The following is a 16758-nucleotide window of genomic DNA, read 5'->3' as shown; positions in this document are numbered from 1 at the left end:
TGCACTGTATATATTTATGTTCATGGAAGTCTACTCTTTACTATGTCTTAGAACGGAGTCGTCCCATCGTGTTGTTGTAAGGGAGGGACGTACTGGATCTGAGCCACTAGATGGCGGTAAGTCCATATACTGTATTACAGTCTGTATTCATCCTTTTTCTTCTTCTTTACTAATCTTTATTTAACCCAAGGCACATATTAACTCAAAAGGTCAGTAAATGTGGCTTTTTGGGTGACATGTCAGGATGAACATAAAATGCACCTTTACAGGTAAACATTTGTATACACTTGCTGAGCTGTTAATATTTCATTACTTTCACACAATTTGCTCTCATAGGGACCTGAACAATGAAATTCACAACGCATGCGAAGTCTACCTTTCAAGGACTTTTCCAGTCTCCGAACCTGCACTATTTGGCTGTAGTTTATGTTGCACCAGGTGAGTGTGAATATTTTTATACTATACCACTGCGTTCTCTTTTCATGCAAATGCAATTTCGTTTCCACCCGGTTTGACTCCACAGTATTGCAACCGGAATTAAAATGTCAGAGAGTAGAAGCTCGAGCATTAAACATCTATTTCAACCTGCTGATGACTACTGAATAAATCCTACACAGTATATCCTCCCTGGGAAGGAGCTGTTTCTCAACTGTTGTTTTGGTCTCATGAAAGGTTGACAGCAAAATGAAGGAATGTTTAAATTCATTATTAAACCACCTGTTGTGAATTCGGCTCTGTAGGAACAGAAAGTTATGCAAAATGTGCAGAAACATCGAACAGTTTAGAGAAGGTCAAATTAAGTCAAATTAATTTACCTTTTAAGGTTCGCCCCAAAGAAGACTAATCTATCATTTTGTGGTAGTGTATTTTACATACAAAAAATATCACAGAGTATATGTAACTTAAAACACTCTTATCTCAAAACATATTTCCCCATTGAAATGAATGGAAATGCCCCCAAAACATGTTTTATGAAATCAATACACCGCTCTATAATAATGTTCTTATTAAAACAATTCTTGAATAAAAAAGTAAGAACTAAACCGTTTTTGCCGCATTTTTAACTTCAACTCAATGGACATTTTGCTGATGCGCATGCCTTGGCCGCCTGGGGGCAGTATAGCATACATATGGCTTAACATGGAGACAGTCACAGCTTCTCAACAAGCTATAGTGCTATATTTTTTTTTTACAATCTGCCATTTAACAAAGTTATAGATACATTATGTGTATGTTAATTGTCACAGCAATTAAGTGCGATTACCTGGTGAGCTAATACTGGACACAGTTGTTGGCTGGGGGATATCATACAAAATGTGCAAGTCATGTCACAGTGCACTTTAGGGCTGTAGTTTATATTCCACCAGGTGTGTGCGTATGTGTGCTGTCAAATGGTGAAATAGTTCTGTTTGCAGCATACCGCTGTGCGCTCCCTCTTTTCATGAAAACGCAATTCAGTGCAGTTCACTACCCAGTTTGACTCCACAATATTGCAACCGGAATTAGAATACCAAAGAGTAGAAGCTTGAACATGATGATTTTTTTTTTTCTTTCACACTGAAGCTAGAAACGGGAAGTTGGCCTGAGGTCGCCATGCCAACCGCATCCCAATGTAACAGTGCCTCTGAGGCCTGAGAGAGTTTTTTTATATTGATGTAATTTGATGCCAGCATGTGCTCTTTGATCTGCTTTTGGCTACACACAGCGTGGGATTTGTTTTGACTCATTATCCAATTTTCACTGCATACTTCAAGTCGTTGATCAGTTTCTACCCAGAAGTTTTTCTCTTTTTTTTTGTCCTTATCACAGGGCGGAGATTAACCTCTCGAGGTTCCCGGCGGCCGTCCGAGCCTTGAGATGGATGGAGAGGATTTGCATGAAGTGGAATGCGAAGGGGAGGAAGTAGAGGCGGAGGGTGGAGACGACGTACAGTAGATCAAAAGAATTGCACAGCACCTCTGTATTAAATATAAAACATACTGTACATACTAGGAGGAAATTAGCAATATTTTTGATTAGCTTTATTTTCATCTCAATCTTATACGCACCGTCAAAATTCACGGTTTAATCCGAGCACACTGTATTAACTATAAATCCATATTAAAAACAAAAATAAATTCCCACACAATCAGCACTGTGTTGTGATTTGTGGCCATTTATATATAATAATAATAAAAATTAGGGTTGTTAAAATTAGTGTGTTCATTTTGAGTTTGTTTAAAGTTCCTTTAATGCCACTAAGTTTTTAAAATGTGCGATTAATGAACCACCCCTTGCTTGGAAAGCCTGTACTTGGTCGCGACGCAGCAGACACGCCCACGTCAAAATTTTGCAGTAATATATTTAATAATAATGCATATATTTGTGAAGACTGGGGTCAAGTTGTATTTTCCAATTTTAAAAATGTGCAGAATTTCACAAGTGACTTCATGTTAAAGATTAGATAGCTCTTAATATGAAAAGAAAAATGCACTGAGCTGTCACCAATGTCCTACAAATGCAATGATGCCATCTAGTGGCAGAAAAATTATCTCAACTCAAATCAATAATACACTCATTTTTTTGCAGTACAGTACATCTTTTTAATTTTAAATACATTTTATGAATTATTATGAAATGACTGTATCAATGAATAAAAGATGCAGCCATATTTATATTAGTTTAATATTTCCCCCACTTTTATATTAATAAGAGTATGAAACGCAGTAAGGTACAATTAACTCATTCACTGCCATTGACGGCTATAGACGTCAAAAATTTATTTAAAACTATTTCTATTAGTTAAAAAAAAAATCCACTTTTGAAAACCTAGAAAAAAATTATTGTACATTTAGAACAGATGTCAAATTTGTGATCAATCGTGAGTTAACTATTGAAGTCATGCGATTAATTATGACTGCAAATTTTCATCGCCAGACAGCCCTAATAAAAATATAATATATAATCATCCCCATCCTTGGAATATGTTGCCTCCTCAATCCAAGAACACCACCTTCCTCGGCCCCTCCCTTCACCACCAAACTCAACCAGCCAACCCTTCTCCCCATCCTCACCCCTCCCCTCCTCCTTCCTCCCTCCCCATTCCCATCATCCACACAGCGAGCACTTCTTGCTCACATCGCTGCGAGCTAGCGGGGCTGCGTCTGCTCCCTCAACGGCAGCGAGTAGGAAGCGGACGTTGCTTTGGAAGGTAAGCCCTTCCTTCCTTCCTTCCTTGGCTCTTTCTCGCACCCCGCCGTGACGCGTCTCTTGCACTCACCGCAGCCGCCATGGACGACACGCTCACCTGCTGCAGCCAGGACGCCACCTTCTCTCAGGTGTTCGGGCGGCAGGGACAGCTGATGCAAGCCAGTGAGTTGACGTTTTCCTTTCTCTTCCACGTACGGAGGGTTTGACGCGCCGCGGGGCACGGACGCAAAGGACAAAAAAAACGTCCAAAACTCCCAAATGCTCATCATGTAATGTTCGATCACGTTTTCATCAATTTTGCACGGCCCTCGGAGGACTTTATAAATGCTTCCCCATCGCTGCTTGACTGCACCCGCCAACCTTCCCATTAGGCTCGTTTAGTTCATGCAACAGATCTCCCTCATCCATCACTGATGCAAAAGGATGGCAAATGTTCACGAGTGGCTGATGTTTCTGATGCGGGTGCAAAGTGCACGTTTTCTTCTTAAAAAGCAGACATTATGCTAATTTTGTGGCATGCGTCTGTCAAAAGAGTCACCTTCTCTAAACAGTTTAGCTGCAATTAATTGAATACAAATTGACATTTCAGTGTAGTAGAACGCAATTTTCAAATTTTCAAATTGCAAAAACAGGAGAATTTAGTGAAGTTGTCAGCGTACAAGAAGTGTTCGGTAAGTTCACAACAACAGTCGTTTCATATTAATATTTGCGTTTTATTCACCTTTAATGTTACCTTAACACTAACCTATAAAACCAAAACATTTGTGTATAATTAATCTGATACTGTTTATTGTAATAGAGATTAATTTATTGTTTGTGTTTTTTGGAAAATACATGGGAAAAGGTTCTTGAAATAAATAATTGTATAACAAATCACAATATTGAGGAGAAAAATGCAATTAGATTACACTATGGAATTATTTATTAAGTTGTTTGTTTATTTATTTTGAGTTAGACTTGTACTGATTAAAAGTAAAATTGGGCATGCTGATTCCAAAATTGCAGTCTAGCATGTTTTTACCCTCCAGATAAGCCAAATTCAACTGAATAGCTGTAGTAAGACTGTAGTAAGAAAAGCTGAAAAAGGAAAAGAGTGTTTTAGTTTTCAAAGCCTGAAACTATCCCACCGCATTGTTTTAGTTACATTCATACTCTTTTCTTTCTTTCTTTTTTTTAAAAGAAAATTCAGATCTTACAGCTCAAAAACTTGATGTGATAGAGAAAAAAAAACTGAGCTCAGTTTTAGATTTTAGATTCTTTAAAAATTGTGTTCCCCAGAATTATTTTTACCCCGCAGATGTGCCAATGAGAGTACAACTTTGTTACAATAATGATAACCCAGCATGAATACCCACAGAAGGATGTTACTAAGTGGTGAGTTATGCTCTCTTAACTCATTCACTGCCATTGACGACTATAGACGTAAAAAATTCTTGTGAACTATTTCTATTAGTTTAACATTTTTTTCATTTCATTTAATATTTTTATGAAACCCTAGAATTTTTTTTATTGTACATTTATAAGAGATATAAAATTATCATGCGATTAATTACGATTAAACACCCCTTATTTTTAATATATATTTTTTTAATTAGGCCCGTCAGGCGATTACATTTTTTAATTGTAATTAATCACATGACTTCACTAGTTAACTAACTATTAATCACAAATTTTATATCTGTTCTAAATTCACAATAATTTTTTTCTGGGTTTTCATACTCTTGTTAGCAAAAGTGGATTTTTTTTGTTAAACTAATAGAAATAGTTTTAAATAAACTTTTGACGTCTATAGCCGTCAATGGCAGTGAATGAGTTAATTGTACCTTACTGCGTTTGATCATTCACCACACTCAAAACTGTAGCGGGCGTATTAACAACCCAATTGCTGCTCTAGACAGGCGAGTAATAACTTTTATTGTGGTTCTTTGGAGCAGGAAGATTCATTTAGGACGAGACAGATGATTAAAACTCACAGTGCGACTTTTCAGGTCTCTGTGGCTTGACTTGGGATTGCTCGAAGGAGACTAGTATTGTTGGAATGACTATTGTGGTCAAACACAAATGTGTGTACTTGTGGCAGTCGGCTGGTCCTCAGTGGTTTCAAACCAAAAAAAAGTCTGTCAAATCCGACGTGGATTTCGATTGGCTGTTACATCTGACGCGCTGCCGCCGTGCAAAATGCGTGGCCGACTCTGCGACACTCCCGAAAACGAGTCGCACTGCACGCGAGTTCAGCCCTGTTTGTTCGGACGCATTGTGCTCGGTGTAACGGTGTGTTTTAGAGCGCACCGTTGTCTGCCATGAGTGCACGCGTAGAAAAGACTAGAAAGTAAGGAGGGGTGGGGAAAAAAAAGGTCTAACTTGACAGCTAGCGTGTTGGCTGGGGCTTCGGGATGCCGCGGCCGCTTTAGAGTGCCTCGTTGTCTTGACGTGGAAAATGAAAAAAAAAAAAATACTTGACTTACCTTAAGATGCGTTTTTCCTACATAGGCAGCTTGCAAAAAATTGAGTTGCACACTTGCTAGGTGGGCGCGCATTTCAGAGACTATTTGTTCAAAAGCAATTCAAAAGTCAATTTTCCATGTTGTGTATCACTCAGACATGATCCTTTTCCCGCATCAGCAGTTTGATGAGGACTCGGCATCCCACGAGCGAGCGCGTCCTATTCATAATGCAGATATATGAGCACGTACGCGGGGAAATGCTGCAAAGGTTGAATTATTGACAAGTGGCAGCGATCAAGGTTTTCAGGAGCAACCTTGAAAGGATTCACTTGAGGGACGTTATTGTGGTGTCACGGTGAGAAAATATCGTGTGGGCAGCCAGGAGGTGGAATTGCCTCCTGAGTGAAATTCTCAGCTGTTGCGTCCCCATATGAGGATTTTATGAGGCATCCGTTATGGTTAATGCCAACGTAGAGGTTCAAAGCGAGAGCATCGGCGCTATTTTTAGATTTCACACGGCGTACACTCCCTGGACACTTCATTAGGTACACCTGCGTGGTTGGAATGATGCATTAGTTGTAAAATGTCGGTAATATTATAGCCATTGTAATCTTAATGTGCTTTAATGTTGAGTTTTTGCACCCTTAAAAAGTATTTTTAACTTATTTCATTGGCTTAGTCTGCATGTGTTGCTCCACTCGTTTTAGCTTGGGTTTCTAATTAAGTCTGACTACCGTCATTGGCTAACAACTTTTATTTTGACCTTTGTAGCTAATTGTTATAATTGTGGCTGCACATTGTCCTTGTGGTTGGCACATCTGGCTCGCAATAAAGCATCCGGGTTCGAATCTTAGGCGTGAGTGTACACGAGCTCTGTGATTGACCGGCGACCAGTCCAGGGTGTATCCCGCCTTTCTAAAAACGGGCTGTGACGTTAGCGATGACGAGCGCTCGAGAAAATGAATGGCTGGAAATAAAAAAATAAAAGACAATAACAATAAGCGCATATTGCATCGAAGAAGCCCGGCAGAGCATCTGGTGGTGGTCCGAGTCCAAATATGCTAAATGGTGAAAGCTGCTCAACTTTATTTACTGGCCAATCCAATCAGCTGCCGCGAGTGTGTGTCGCTTGTTTGCCTGGTGTACAAACGCGCTGACTTATGAGGTGTTTAAAGACCTCCATTTGCATAAGCTGCTCGATTTCCTTGCTTGCGGCGAGACACATGCGTCTTCATTAGCTCCCCGCCGCCAACTCCATCAGGCCGCTCAATAAAGCAATTGGAGTTGGCTGACAGCGGGAGTTCACTGTTTGTGCTCAGCGGCAGTAGTTCAACACAGGGTTTGTGCGTCCGTGCGTGCGTGTAATCCATAATCCTCCTAATTGATTTGTTTTGTCTAATATTTGGTAGCTATCTTACTAGTTTTATAAATAACTAAGAAGCTTGTTTTTCTCTTATTCTCCCATCTACCCACCTAGCAAACGTAACTAAACTGACTCGTTTTTGTGTAATTCTGCTTGGTATGTAAGCAACCAACTTTTGGGTAACTAACTAGTTTGGTACAATCTTACTAACTAACTAGATTTAACGCATCTATTTTTTTTGCATAACTAGCTATTGTTTTCTTGCTAACCTTGCTAATTAACTAAAGAATGCCGTATGTTTTTGCACAATAACAAATAACCTAACAACTAATTTCTGTGTAACAAAGTCCTTTTTGTGTAGCTTGGTAGGCTAGGCTTTGTCCAGCTAGCTAGCTAGCTAACTATTTTTGTAACCTTACTAGCCAAATAGCTATTGCGGAACTGTTTTTACGCAATTGTACTAACTAGCTAGGTAGCCAATGAGCTAGTTTTTGCACAACTATCTATATATATAATCTTACTAGCTAACTACCTTTTGTGCAACAAATAACCTAACAACTAATTTCCGTGTAACAAAGTCCTTTTTGTGTAGCTTGGTAGGCTAGGGTTTGTCGAGCTAGCTAGTTAGCTAACGATTTTTTGTAACCTTACTATCCAAATAGGGTTTGCGGAACTGTTTTTACGCAATTGTACTAATTAACTAGGTAGCCAATGACCTAGTTTTTGCGCAACTATCTATAATCTTACTAGCTAACTACCTTTTGTGCAAATAACAACCTAACAACTAATTTCTGTGTAACTAAAGTCCTTTTTGTGTAGATTGGTAGGCTAGGCTTTGTCCAGCTAGCTAGGTAGCTAACTATTTTTGTAACCTTACTAGCCAAATAGCTACTGCGGAACTGTTTTTACGCAATTGTACTAACTAGCTAGGTAGCCAATGAGCTAGTTTTTGCACAACTATCTATATATATAATCTTACTAGCTAACTACCTTTTGTGCAACAAATAACCTAACAACTAATTTCCGTGTAACAAAGTCCTTTTTGTGTAGCTTGGTAGGCTAGGGTTTGTCTAGCTAGCTAGTTAGCTAACGATTTTTTGTAACCTTACTATCCAAATAGGGTTTGCGAAACTGTTTTTACGCAATTGTACTAATTAACTAGGTAGCCAATGACCTAGTTTTTGCGCAACTATCTATAATCTTACTAGCTAACTACCTTTTGTGCAAATAACCTAACAACTAATTTCTGTGTAACTAAAGTCCTTTTTGTGTAGCTCGGTAGGCTAGGCTTTGTCTAGCTAGGTAGCTAACAATTTTTTTCCGTAACCTTACTAGCCAAATAGTCATTGCGGAACTGTTTTTACGCCATTGTACCAACTAGCTAGTTAACTAACTTTTACGTGTATAACTCATTACAGTACTCTTTGTGTAATTGCGCAATTTTTTGATAACTAGTTAGGTTTTGCGTCATACAAATAAACGGAACTGAAAAAGACCTCTTGCCATGTTTTATAGATAATTGGTGAAAGTTAACCTATATGATATCGATGGTTATTATGCTCTTGACGTTGAAAGTGCCTCATACTGTATGTGTAGGTGAGCGAACACGTTTCAAGTATGTGTTCACCTCCAGCCAACATCTTCCCTCAGATTGAACGCCCTCACATCTCCAGCACTTAAAAATATGCAGCCCAATGTGCTCATTTTTTGCTGCATCAACTCGACACACGCCGCTTTTAAGCTTCGAGAGGGGGCCGCTTTTCGCAGAACCGCTCACTCAACATGTACAACAGAAATCCGGTCCTGGATGACAACAGAGAAGACAGTGAAAATGTGTTGTTATTAAAATATCGAGAGTGAATTTCTAGCGCTTTTCCGTGTTTGCTGTCACAGCTGCGTTTTCTGCATCATTGAGTCGTGTGGCGGGAAATGTCTGCTGACTCCGCACATCTGCCTCCGAGTGCCCACTCGCTGCTTTCAACTCCTCCTCGCTCTCTTCACCTCTTCACTGTAGCCGCATAGCCAGCCAGCATTGGTCTCACCACAATTAAGTACCTAAAGGGATGCATTATTAATAGAAATCTTACACATGCTTTTTAAGGAGTAGCTTAGAAGGTCATCACTGCCGGGCTTTGAAATGTTATCATCAGAAAGAATGCAAAATGGTCCGAGAATTAATATTATTAAATAGAGGTTTAGTTTTTTTTTTCAAGAAAAAAAAAGGCCGTATATTATAAGAAATGAATAGTAATTTTCCACTAAAAACCTGCAATTTTAAAAGAATTATTTTATATTATAACACTAAGAATTTCAATACTCACATTACAAGAAAGTGACGATTTTATGAGCGTAAAGATTATATTTTGAGAAAGAAGTCATCATTTTACAAGAAATTAAATCATTGTATTATGAGAAATAAAAATTCATTTTAGGAGATAAAGGCCTAATATTGTTGGAGGGGGGGATCATTTTACAAGAATGAAGTTCTGGCTCGTCCGTCAGAATATTTAAAGGAAAATTGTGTATTTTATAAGAAAAGACTTATCATTATATTGTATTATATTTACACAAAAAAGACAACTTTATTTATATAATGAGAAAGATATAGTTTTACATGAGAATTGCGTAACTTTTATTATTACCAGAAATTTTAAAAACATCAAATTGTATTATTAATATAAAAAATCTATATATTTTAAAAGTTTATAATAATTAATTGTCCAAATACGGAATGTAAAAAAAAAAAACACCCCCCACCCCCACTATTTTACTTAATCAAAGACCTAATATTATGAGAAAAAGTTGTCATTTTAAGGAAGTTCCATTTCATCCCAGCTGACGTTAGACTTAATATCACGGCAAGTCATAATATTAAACAAATTCTAATACACTGCTCCAAAAAATTAAAGAAACAGTGTTCCCTGAATTGTTTAGATTTTTTTTTTTTTTGGGGGGGGGGGGGGCAATTAATGAAACGCTTTATTTTATGACAATAATAAAGCTTTCAAAATATTTTTAATTTTTCCAAAGAGTCACAATTATACAAGAATACATTTCCAATATTGGGCAAAAATATTTTACAGGAATCAAGTTGGAATTTGACAAGAAAAGTCATACTTTTTAAAAACAACATTTTTTTTCCCTCCTGTTTCCATGTAAATTACAACTTCATTCTTGTTACATAATCGTTCCCGAGCACACGACGACAAGTTTCATACAACTTTAGCGTCGTCTTTCTTGCTGGAGTTCAACGGCCAACTCGGCGTGACATCTCACATCCCGATTGTCGAGCAGCGGCGCGATGCCGAGCGAGCGGGCGCCTTCCCGGGGAGAAGTCTGTCGGCTCCCTCCCCGCCGCCCGTATAAATATGCATCAGTCACCCCTGTGGTGATGAAATGTAGCTCATTCTCTTGGGTGCTTCCTTTTAACATGCAAGGCACACTCGCTCGCATCGTGAACGCCTCAATGTTCCGACCACAAAGTATGCATCATTTATACAAAAGTATGACACGTACCACGTGTATATTTTCTATATAAATATTCGAAAATCGTTGTTTCTGAGAAGATAAAAAAAAGGATATGTACAATCTTAACTCATTCACTCCCAGCCATTTTCACTGAAGCAACCCCCTTTGCTCCCGGCTGTTTTATTGGATTTTGACTGATTTTGCAAGGCCCACAGAATATTGTGTTCTATTGCTATAAAAACATGGAAAGATTAGAGTCTCTTCTTTTTATCTGTTTGCGTTTTGCAGCAATTAGTATTAGAATAAAAGTTTCATCATTATTCACAAACCTGTTGAAAACAATGGGAAAAGGAGCTTTTTTGCAACATGGCCCTGGTTGATCTCTTATAGTCTTCTGACACCTGCTGGACTTTTTTTGTAATAACTACCATTTCTTTAAGCAACCTCTTCGGGTCAGAAGCTGCATCAAAGCCTTCTGTATGCTCTGGCATAAAAAATTAAAAAAACATGTATAAATACGTTTTTTGGGAGTGAAGGACAAAGTATTAAAAACGTTTTTTTAGTTTGAATGAGTCTTAAAAGTGCTGGCTCAAAAAGTAGCCCAAATTGGGTATAATCGCTAAGTCAAAAAGTGAGTACACCCCTCACATTCAAACTATCTTTTCATGGGAAGTGTAGATCTTATAGTATACAGCAATTGATAGCTAAACCCCTGGCAACAAAAGTGAGCACACCCCTAAGTGAAAATGTCAAAGTCCTTTTTTTCCTGCCCATTATCATCTGACTTGTTTGTGGAAACCTTTGTTTTCAAACTGCTGGGTTAAAAGTAACCCAAATTGGGTGAAATGGCTGACCCCGGTGCATGGCCCAACAGGGTCCATTCAAATGCTGGGTTACTTGTACCCAGTGTATTGGGTTGAAGATTGGAGAAATTGACTTCAACTTCTCCAATCTTCAAGTTATATCTGCCGGGTGCAACAATCAACTCAAGCTTGGGTGAATGCAACCCAATCTGCTTCAATTCCACAGCTACCCAACAAGTGGGTTAGGATTGGAAAACAGCCCAGCATGTTTTTTTTTTTTTTTTTGTGCGTGCGTGTGTTCGTGGGCGTAGAGTTGTCAGACTATAAGTTGATGTAATTGAAGTGGCTGGATGAGCAGCGCGCTGAATCCAACTAAGCCGCACTTGAAAGGAGAACGCTCGTTGCGGAACGCGGCGAAAAGATTTCATCATGGCCGTGTGACATTTGTGTACTTTTCACCTTGTGTGCTGTTTGACCCTGCGTTGTGTATCTGCACTAAAATCATGCAAATACAGTGTTGAATAAAATAGATAAATAAATGATTTCAAATCATATTTCGCTTTTTGAAATGAACTGAAAATACCTTGAAGACATTCCAGCCTCCCCCAAAATAAAAATAAAAATGTAATGTGTATTATTTTTGTTAAAAAAAAAAAAAAAGTAGCACTCTACAGTCTCGCATGCATTGTGCTGCTCCTTCTGTGTGCCCTTTGGCCACCAGGGGGCAGTATAATACATAAATAGAAGCCAATTACAACATCTATTAGTCTGGCTTATGCCTGTGAATGAACTTCAAATTTTGTCTCCCCACAACAGGCTAAAGCGCTATAAAAAATGGATGGCTGGAGTTTCATGTGACAGCAGACGAAGCGACGGAGAGCTTGCAGTATTTGATGTGAGCGGCGTGAAGGTTTTTTTTTTTTTTTGGTCTCCTCAAAGCGATGCATCTTTGAACTTGCTTTTGTCGAGTTGCACACGAGCGTGCTAATGAGCGCTGGTGCAACCTGCAGTCGGAACTCAGCCTGGATTGTCTACTGGAGTCGCTTGTGAGAATGAAAGCAAAATTGACTGTAATTGCGTTTACATTTGGGGTTGACTGGTAAGACTATGATGTGATGAAAGTCAATTAATTGTTGACATCATTGATCTTTTTTTCAGTACAGTGTATCGTCAGTGACCCAGTCAACATTTTTAGGCTGTGATAAAAGATCGATTCCTGGCAAAATCAGAGCAAATCATGACGTCATGTGAATGTGTCGAAAGTGACCAGATGGGGGCAGTGTTGCCTCTCGCAAATTTGAGGCGGCTGCACCCTCCAGCGCTTTTCATCCCCCAAAGACTCCAAGTCACTTTCTGTGACTGATCACACCTAAAAGGCTACACAAGGAAAGTTATCATCTACTGCAGAGAAGGTTCTGTTTGTGGGAAGTTGGGAATACAATCTGTGTGTGTATATGTTTATACCTGCAAGCAATTAGCTGCTGTTTCCATATCAACTGAAGCAGCGAAAGCTTGCAGAAATGATTTGGCTTCATTATGAAAGGATTACCAGCCAGAGTGCCAGTGAGCCGCGTCTTATTTAAAATTCACATTTGCTATTCATACATTTGGAGAATGTAGCAAAGTTATCCACTCGGGGTTTCCTTCCCCCCATGCGGTTTCTGCCTTGGCTTGCGCGTATTACGTTTAATGAGCAGCAGAAAAAACTGACCACAAGTTTTGAGTGTCAAAGTATGGACAGAAGATTCCAGTTACAGGAAGTGCGAATGGAAGAAAATAAGGAGTTTTAGTTCATCCCCGAGCGTGTCTGTTAGGGTTCAAATTCAAATGAATCAATTCTAAACTCGCCTTGATGGATGCAGTCATTGGTTGAGAGTGTCCCGACACTTTTGTTCATAATCTGTAGTGTAGCTCAGGGATTCCCAGCTGCTATCACCTGAGATAAATATTCTTTTTACACAGTTGGGTCAAAAGTAACTCAATTATGGATCAAAAATGGACTGATTCACTTTATAGGTCAATTTGACCCAACTTTCAGTCTTGTGTTATACAAAATTACCCTTTTTTTAAAAACCCAAAGTTGGGTCAAATTGACCCAAGTAGATGATCTGACCCAATTTTCTAGGCGGTTTTATACAAAATTACCTATTTTTTTCTTCTTTTTTTTTTTTTTTTAAATGACCCAGAAAGTTGGGTCAAATTAACCCAAGTAGATAATCTGACCAAACTTTCTTGGTTGTTTAATACAAAATTACCCATAGTTGGGTCAAATTAACCCAAGTAGATGATCTGACCCAATTTTCTAGGCGGTTTTATACAAAATTACCTCTCTTTTTTTTTCTTAATTTTTTTTGTAAAACGACCCAGAAAGTTGGGTCAAATTAACCCAAGTAGATGATCTGACCCAATTTTCTAGGCGGTTTTATACAAAATTACCTTTTTTTTTTCTTCTTTTTTTTTTTGTAAAGTGACCCAGAAAGTTGGGTCAAATTAACCCAAGTAGATGATCTGACCCAATTTTCTAGGCAGTTTTATACAAAATTACCTCTTTCTTTTCTTCTTTTTTTTGTAAAACGACCCAGAAAGTTGGGTCAAATTAACCCAAGTAGATAATCTAACCATACTTTCTGGGTTGTTTTTATACAAAATTACCCAGAAAGTTGGGACAAATTAACCCAACTAGATGATCTGACCCAATTTTCTAGGCGGTTTTATAAAAAAAAAAATACTGCTAATTATTGCTGCAACCTCACCTGCCAGAAAGTTGGGTTAAACTGACTCAAGTTGTTTTATAGAAAATTACCCAATTTTGGACCCAAAGCCAGGTCAAACTGACCCAAGTAGACGATCTGACCCAACTTTCTGGGTTGTTTAATACAAAATGACCCATAGTTGGGTCAAATTAACCAAAGTAGATGATCTGACCCAATTTTCTAGGCGGTTTTATACAAAATTACCTCCTCTTTTTTTTCTTCTTTTTTTTTGTAAAACGACCCAGAAAATTGGGTCAAATTAACCCAAGTAGATAATCTAACCATACTTTCTGGGTTGTTTTTATACAAAATGACCCAGAAAGTTGGGACAAATTAACCCAAGTAGATGATCTGACCCAATTTTCTAGGCGGTTTTATAAATAAAAAAAATACTGCTAATTATTGCTGCAACCTCACCCACCAGAAAGTTGGGTTAAATTGACTCAAGTTGTTTTATAGAAAATTACCCAATTTTGGACCCAAAGCCAGGTCAAACTGACCCAAGTAGACGATCTGACCCAACTTTCTGGGTTGTTTTATACAATTGGACCCAAGTTTTTACTCAAAGTTGGGTCAAATTGAACCAAGTAGAGGATTGGTCAATTTTTTACCCATAGTTGGGTTATTTTTGACCTAACTGTTTTTAGAGTGTAGTAATCACTAATTAAATAGTTACTTTGTTAGTAATTACTTATTGGTGTAATCATACAAACTAGTTTTGGCACAAAAGTTTTTACACATATTACAAATATACACACAGAATTGGACAGAATTTTTGGTACCCTTCCATTAAAGACAGAAAAACCTACAGTGATTACTGGAATAACTTGAAACTGACAAAAGTGACATGTCCAATTACTCAAGAGGATTTGTTAAATTGGACCCACATGCTGTTGGTGCAAGGAGCCAACGTTGCCCAGCCCTAATTGATACGTTCAACCTCCCCACATTCAAACTTCCAAAAAGTCCGTCTTTTCGCGCGTTCAAGGTGGTGTTATTGCTTTGGTTGCGGTCCAGTGCCGACTCTTTTGGCCTCACTAAAACTGCGCCGCGTATTTATTCTGGCACCGGCATCTTGGAAATGAAGCCCAGCGCTCTGGTGTGCGATTGCCTCATATTGTTCATTCCCACTCTTCTGGACCTTTTGGCTCCAAATGGAGCTCTTGGAGCCTCGTCAAATTGCCTTGGCAGAGGCTGTCTGACACAGAACCGATGGTGCCGCAAGCATACTGAGGCAAAAAGAGACTCTTTTTTTTTTTTTTTTTTTTAAATGCAGTTTTATGTTGGACAGCATAATGGTGGGTGTTAAGGTCTTTCGTAAATCCACCCCTCTGATCATACTTTGTTTTCATATATTGCTTCTTCCCGAGACGGGTATGGGCTCACATGCCTCATTAGAGCTCATTGTTGATGTAGCTTTTCTCCCGTGGGTGTCTACAAAGAATGTAGTGGGCTGTTCACATTTCATAGCACATGGAACGCCGCAACATACGTACGCTATCTTTACCTTTTTGTTCCTGGAAACTGGAGGGTACATTCGTTTTTGTTTTTTTTTACTTTAAATGGCACAAATGGACTCAAACTATTTCTGATAATGGTGGGCAAGTTACATCAAGTTTTTATCAGTAGCCTATAGTACTTATTACCTTACTTATCAGCCAGTCTGAAAATCCAACCAGGACATTGTATTGTTTTAAGAAGAAATCAGACCTTAGTTAGGAGCCCTGTGGCATCTCTATCAGCCCATGTGCTATTTCTCTCTTATCTGCAGTGCAATGTTGTTATTGACCCTAACCCTACTCTCTAAAAACAGTTGGGTCAAAAATAACCCAAATTGTGTCAAAAATGGACCAACCCAACTTTTTTAGTTATTTAACCCAAAAAGTTGGGTCAAATGAATTTAGTAGCCCACAAAACAACCGTAAAATTGGAAGTTGTGTGGGTTGTTCATTTGACCCAACTTTCAGGGGTATTTAGCTCAAAAAGTTGAATTGTGTAAAAAAAAAAAAAAAATTAAACTGACCCAACTTTTTAGCCCATAAAATTGAGTCAAATGAATAACCAACAAATTATTTTTTTCGGTTGTTTTTGAGTTATTCATTTGACCCAACTTTTTGGGAGAGTTGAATAACCCAAATGAATTAGGTCAAAAATGAACCAACCCAAGTTTTTGAGGTGTATAGCCCCAAATGTTAGCTCAAATGAAATTAATAACCCAAAAATCAACCCAATTTTTGGGTTGTTTTGCGGATTATTCATTTAAACTTGGGTTGGTTAATGGATTATTCATTTGACTTTCTGGGTTATTTAGCCCATAAAGTTAAATTGGGTAAAAAAAAGAAAAGAAATGGACCAAACTTTTGAGGTATTTAGCTTAATTAAATAACTCAAAAAAGTCAGTCCCTTTTTTGACCCAATTTGGGTTAATTTTGACCCAACTGTTTTTAGAGTGTAACGTGGACTGAGCTTGTTCATTAGACCCCCCCAAACCCTAACACTAAATCCTAAACCCTAAACATGTGATGTCATACCTTTCATTTCAAAGTGTGACAGTTTTGATTGCGATATGATAAGTTGACTCACAAGTGGAAGAGAAGAGGGCGTGTCCCCGTTTGACAGCTTCCCCTGGCAGCGTTTAATTTTCGCAGCGTCTTCTTCGCGCCCCCTCGCGTCGACGGGGGCAGATGTGCGCACCTTGTAAACGTTGAAGGAGAGATTGGAATTCAGTTGTCAGCCTC

At 38.5% G+C, this 16758-nt stretch overlaps 1 protein-coding gene across 2 annotated transcripts in view; it reads left to right on the top strand.

Moving 5' to 3' along the window:
• Positions 1–16758, top strand: part of kaznb (kazrin, periplakin interacting protein b) — an 86488-nt gene that overhangs the window by 279 nt on the left and 69451 nt on the right. The window contains exons 2-5 of one of the 2 annotated variants that reach the window (XM_077574481.1): positions 52–116; positions 337–438; positions 1810–3190; positions 3265–3351. In XM_077574481.1, the coding sequence (XP_077430607.1) occupies positions 3270–3351 (82 nt within the window). In that variant the 5' untranslated portion in view covers positions 52–116; positions 337–438; positions 1810–3190; positions 3265–3269. Of the gene's footprint in view, positions 1–51; positions 117–189; positions 270–336; positions 439–1809; positions 3191–3264; positions 3352–16758 lie in introns of those variants that run through there. The other variant, XM_077574480.1, reaches the window with a different exon arrangement.

This window comes from Vanacampus margaritifer, chromosome 8 (genome assembly GCF_051991255.1).
Source record: "Vanacampus margaritifer isolate UIUO_Vmar chromosome 8, RoL_Vmar_1.0, whole genome shotgun sequence".
Classification (NCBI taxonomy): Eukaryota; Metazoa; Chordata; class Actinopteri; order Syngnathiformes; family Syngnathidae; genus Vanacampus; species Vanacampus margaritifer.
This window is presented reverse-complemented; position numbering and strand designations above follow the sequence as displayed.